General features: G+C 33.6%; 1 protein-coding gene across 1 annotated transcript; it reads right to left on the bottom strand.

Annotated features, from left to right (window-relative positions):
* Positions 1-340: 340 nt before the first annotated feature.
* LOC122139585 (protein diaphanous homolog 1-like) lies at positions 341-4,575 on the bottom strand. The gene is made up of 4 exons (XM_042737871.1): positions 4,528-4,575; positions 2,763-2,918; positions 671-772; positions 341-533 (listed from the first exon to the last, which is right to left on the bottom strand). Exons 2-4 carry the CDS (start codon positions 2,898-2,900, stop codon positions 342-344), a joined length of 432 nt encoding a protein of 143 aa, XP_042593805.1. The 5' UTR covers positions 2,901-2,918; positions 4,528-4,575; the 3' UTR covers position 341.
* Positions 4,576-5,764: the final 1,189 nt, after the last annotated feature.

The following is a 5,764-nucleotide window of genomic DNA, read 5'->3' as shown; positions in this document are numbered from 1 at the left end:
AAAAATAGTAATGTTTCCAAACTTTTGACCTGTACTGTACATTGTATTTAAGATTTGTTTTAATATTTTGTCTAAAGGTTCAATAAGCCGTTCAATTAAATTAATTAGATATTTCTCACTATTAGACACAATGCGAAAAACTTTCCTTTCAATACAGAATCACTCTTATATAAGATAGTCTAGAAAATGAATGTGTGTGAGTTTGTGTGTTTTATTTATGTCATACAAAGGTTCTTCTTTCTCGTCTTGAAGTTTCTTGAGGAATGTCAGAAGCAAAGCCAAACCAACTGAAACAAACACACAGAACAAACACAAACACACACACAGACACACACACACGATTAGCTGATATCAGACACATTGAAACACTTCACTGTACTGTAAGTGTGTGTGTGTGTGTACCTGACGGGGTTATTGTTTAATGACACACGCAGTGACTCCAGGCAGCTCAGTAACTGTGTGTCTCTCAGATCGGTCTTCAGCTCCTGGATGTATATCAGCGCTGACTTCGAGCTTTCCTTCTGACTCTTAGCCTAAAACACACAGAGGGTCAAAGGAGTTTACGGTATGAGCAGGTCACTCCTCATACTGTACATTAATGCTGCTGATTAAACCTTTACATGTCATGCATTAAGCAGACGTTTTGGACAGATGTTGTGTGTGTTCTTACAGCACTGGAAGTGTGCAGGTACTGAGACACCATCTCTCTCTTGATGGCGATATCCTTCTGCCTCAGCGGCCGCTGCTTCTCTTCATTCAGATTCATATCCACCTACAGACAGAGAGAAAAGATTTTGTAAAGGACAACACAGAGAAAATATTGCTTTCATTTCATTTTACCATTACATTTTTTGTTATTTTATTTAAAATAAATTAATAAATAAAAAAAAAAAAAAGAATATTTTTATATCATGAATATAAATTTAAATAAAATAGAATTTAAAATAATTAATAATCATGAAATATATTAGATTTATATTATTATATTTATATTAAACATTGTTTTTAATACCATTAGTTTTATGGTTTTGCATATTTTTAAAATACCCTACAAAATGAGTGTTGTTAATCATGAATGTTAATCACGAATGTTTTAAGTGAATTTACTTTTGCATGAAATTATTATTTAATTCATATGAAAAAATAATAAATTAATAGATCCAACTAAAATTTGTTAAGGAATGTATATTACAGAATATATATATATATAGATATATATATATATATATCTATATATATATATATTAATATATATATATATATATATATTTTTTTTTTTTTTTTTTTTTTTTTTTTTTTTTAACGAATTAACAAGTTCAACCAAAAAGTGTGCTCACTGCCAAAGGCGTAGGTTTCTCTGTCATTGGTGGGGACATAAACCCAAGTACCCGCACCAAAGACCCAATAATTTTCAAATTTCTGATAGACTTTTGACGACAGTTTTATGTCACCTAAAGTCTTCATTTACAGCTTATATTTACCAACATATTCATAACTCCTAAACAGTTTTTTGTTGTTGGTAGTATGTTTAACAGACAATAATTAAACAATTTATATTTTGTGAACCAACAACATCAGCATCAGAGTGCTGGGTGTCTTTATCACGCGTCACTTCATTTTAATATTAATTGAATTGGACCCAAGATGATTCTTTCTAAAAGAATACTCTGCTGTTCCTGTACTAACGAACACAACTTTAATGCGCATCTGATTGACATAAACTGCACGCTCTTATTTCAGTGTTGTTGTTGTTTTTTGTGGATATTTCAGCTAACAATCTGATTTTTAACATTCAGTTAAGGTGAGGTGATGCTGTTCCAAATCCTGCTGCACCACAGAGTGCCACTTATTTTTACCATAAAGTCACATTATATTTGTCCTAAACTATTGTTAATGTTCATAATGACTTTATCCTAGGCTGGAAGATTGTGTATCTTTCCGCACAACCTTTCTGTACCTGTATGCTTTATATAGGGAGCTAATAATAGCCATAGATTGCGCTTTTTCTTTCCGTTTGCTCTGTTTTGTCAAACACCGTACTTCAAACTCATTGATGCAACTTTGTTAGTTCCTGAAGTGAACTTCTATATTAACTGTTTTGGACTGCTGTCTTGAATTGGATGCAATAACTGTGAGTTGCTCTAAACGCGGCGCTGCGCTTCTTGTCCGGTGTGTGACTACATTCCGCCCATTTAAAAAATTAAATGTGCGTCCTTGAAAGCTCGCAGTTTTCTAATGTAGCCTATTTACTTTAACTTCTTAGGTAATATAAATGTAATGATGCTAAACTACAAATAATTATTATTTATTGTATATATATATTTTTTGGATATTTAAATTTTTTTATCATTTATGTACGTTTTATAATTATTATTTATTGTATATATATATATATATATATAACCAGGCACACAAAAAAACAAAAAAAAAAACAAACAAATACATACTCAAAGGGGTCAGAAATGAAAACGGCAATGCTTTAAACATGTTTACTTAGCTAAATTGGAATACTGCATAGGCTTTATTATTATTTTTCTTAAACATCTAACTTATACATAAAAACATAAAACATAATCCAAACCAATCCAAACCAAACAAAAAAAACACAAAACATTCTTCAATTTTCAAAAAAAAAAAAAAATTACCATTCATACAAAAGTTTTACAAATGAGAATGTGTCCAAAATGGAATTTATGGAGATTTTGTCAGGTTAAACTCACTTATGGGTACACACAAACAAACACACACACACACACACTCACCAGCATCTGCTCAAACAGCTCCAGCACAGATTTGTCTGACAGCTCGTTCAGCGAGGTGCTCTGGGACGGCACTTCATACTGGGCGGCTGACGAGTGTCTGTTTGCCATCGAGCCTGACTTCTCCTTCTTCGTCCGCATGCTGGTGAAGCGCTCCAGCTGACACAGATTCAAAGGTCAAAAGGTCAATGCTCAGAAGACAGCAAAAATACATTGGAGGATTTTATACTGTGTCTGTGTACATGCACAGTTTATGAGGTTTTAGCACACACAGACTCAAGCGTCCTGCTGCATTTGGCAAAGACATAGAATATAACAAGAACTCACTAAATCACAGAATGCAAATCTGACCTTCCATTTGCAGTGCACACTGTGCAGTAAATAGCATGCTAGTATTTCAGCTGGGAACAATAAATTGATATCATCTCAATTTTACTTGTCTTTATATTTTTATCTCATCGAGTCTGTCAATCAACAAGAACAAAAGGCATTTAAAGAAATTCCAGATCAATCCTGAAATACGGCTCCTCTGAGGAACCTTTTCAAGTCCAGACAAGAGAAAAGCAGCAGAAACATCTGAGATACTTACACACACATCCTCAAACACATTCAATACAAAACAACAGAAGCTGATATAGAACACCTCGTCAATAATCATAAATATCTTTATATAGCTGATCATAAAGGCTGACAGCCTAAATCTATACTATTTTGCCTGTTTTTTAAAATGCAAAAAAGTACACAAAGTATCAGAATCTTGAAAAAAAAGTATCTATCTATCTATCTATCTATCTATCTATCTATCTATCTATCTATGATAACCTCATCCTTCAAAAAAAAAAAACATCTTGATTTACACATTTTTTGGTAGACCATGACACTGTTTTTAATTAAAAAAAAAAAATTGATTGTCTTTTTTTTTTTTTTGATTGATGTGATTGATTGATTGACAATGATTAAACATGATTTTTTTTTCTTCATATAATTAAAATAACCAATAACCAATAACCAATTTGAATACATTTGAATCTGGGCAAAGAATTTTATTTAATTTTTTTTACTTAAAAAAACAAACAAACAAAAAAACAACAACAGTAAGAATAAGCAAGCAAGCATGTAAAGTGTAAAGTTAGAGAGTAAGTAAATAAAATAAGTTCATTAATCTGTTAATTAATAAATCCTGATATTAATTTATTTGTATTGGTCTGACTGGGTCAGTATTGGAAAAGTTTAATAAAAGCTAAAAAAAAAAAAAAAAAAACATTTAAAACTATATACTTGAAACATTATACAAGCTGATTAATTATATTCTTAGCAGCTGCTCTCTTATTATATAAATCTTGTGTGTAGACTGTCCTCATTACATGATTCTGCTTGATACGATTATGAATCCATAGACATTTGGCAAGATGCATTTTGGCAAAGTTTCAGTTTGGCCCGCTACTGAAACATCATGACAACTCTTCAGACTAACAAACACACATGTGAGCGTGATCCATGCATGAGTGACGTCACACGCTTCCTCTGGCTGTGACAGGAGTGAGAGTGTGTGAGAGTCACTGAACGCTGACGTCAGATCAGTTTCTGAGACACAAACACTGATCTGAGGTCAGCCGCGATCAGACGGGTGACGGCGGACGCGCGGCAAAGTGTGCGCTACAGACACATGGTGCAGGGTGAAGGGTTGAAGGTCGTGGGGAATGTGGCGAGGTGACAGAGAGACGGGGAAGAGTGTTAAAACACACAGAACACATACGTGTACACCTACCTCATCAGGAATCAGCCGTTTGAGAGTCTGTACAGGGAGCAGGAAAGAGAAAAAAAAAACAACAAAACTGTCAGAGAGAGAGAAAGAGAGAGAGAGAGAGAGAGAGAGGAAAACGTGTGAGACAGTAGAGAGAGAGAGAGAGAGGAAAACGTGTGGAAAAGAAAGAGTAGGAAAAGGAAATAGAGTAGAAAAGTAGAGAGAGAGAGAGAGAGAGAGAGAGAGAGAGAGAGGAAAACGTGTGGAAAAGAAAGAGTAGGAAAAGGAAATAGAGTAGAAAAGGGAAGGCATACTGGACCATAAACTAATCAGAATCTATTTCAAAACTATATTAATGCAATAGAATTTCTATGTTATTGAATTTGAGACAGAAAAAACACAACACATTTTCATTTCACATTTTCTAGAAACTTGAAACTTCTACTGTTAAATGGAGGGAAAAAATATTGCACAAGCATAATTCTGCCACAAGAGGACAGAGCAGCTCAGCAAATAAACATCAGCAGATCACTTCCTCTTTCCAGAAAATCAACAGTCACCTGCATATAAACAGACGTTTCTATTGTGACCAATCAAAACAATGCAGATACTCCAAATGTTACTTGAGAATCTGTGAGTGCGAACTTGGAATGCCATAAGAGACATGACCTTTGACCTCACAAAACAAAACCAGCAGGGATCACATGACCTGTGGCACAGAAATGCGTATAACATTGCTACAGTTATGTGTAGATGAAATATATCGCGCCCACAGAGAGACAAGGAAATATCAAAATATAACTAAAATACCAGTTGAAAATATTACTAAAATTTATTCTTTTAATAGATTATTTTTGTTTAATCTGCAGTTATTTTAATAATGTTCTACAGATATATATTTTTAATGGAACTAAATGGCAATTGCTATTTTTATTTCACTTTTCATTTCATTGTTTTCATTTTCACTATTTCCCACTGTTTGGTTTGACTTTTGCCATTAAATCTAAGGTGATTTGGGAAGTTTTTTTTAAACAATTTGTTTCTTATTTAATTGGTGTTTGCTGAATTTTACTTTTTTTTAAAAGTGACCCTCCTGCTCTCAGATACAGCAGATCCAACTACCTGTGTGTGCTGTGTGTGTGTGTGTGTGGGATGTTGTGTGGGGGGTGTGTGTGTGTGTGTGTGTGTGTGTGTGTGTGTGTGTGTGTGTGTTCAAACTATGACACATGCTTTAACTGATTCTCTCGATTACTCAGAAACA

This window comes from Cyprinus carpio, chromosome B14 (assembly GCF_018340385.1).
Source record: "Cyprinus carpio isolate SPL01 chromosome B14, ASM1834038v1, whole genome shotgun sequence".
In the NCBI taxonomy this organism is placed as follows: Eukaryota; Metazoa; Chordata; class Actinopteri; order Cypriniformes; family Cyprinidae; genus Cyprinus; species Cyprinus carpio.
The sequence above is the reverse complement of the archived record's forward strand: the minus strand, read 5'-3'. Positions and strand labels throughout refer to the sequence as shown.

Coding starts and splice junctions, on each gene's coding strand:
- LOC122139585 (XM_042737871.1), bottom strand. CDS start 2,900: ATGCGGACGAAGAAGGAGAAGTCAGGCTCGATGGCAAACAGACACTCG. Junction 773..2,762: donor AGCTGTTTGAGCAGATGCTG/GTGAGTGTGTGT, acceptor CTCTGTCTGTAG/GTGGATATGAATCTGAATGA. Junction 534..670: donor ACCTGCACACTTCCAGTGCT/GTAAGAACACAC, acceptor TGTGTGTTTTAG/GCTAAGAGTCAGAAGGAAAG.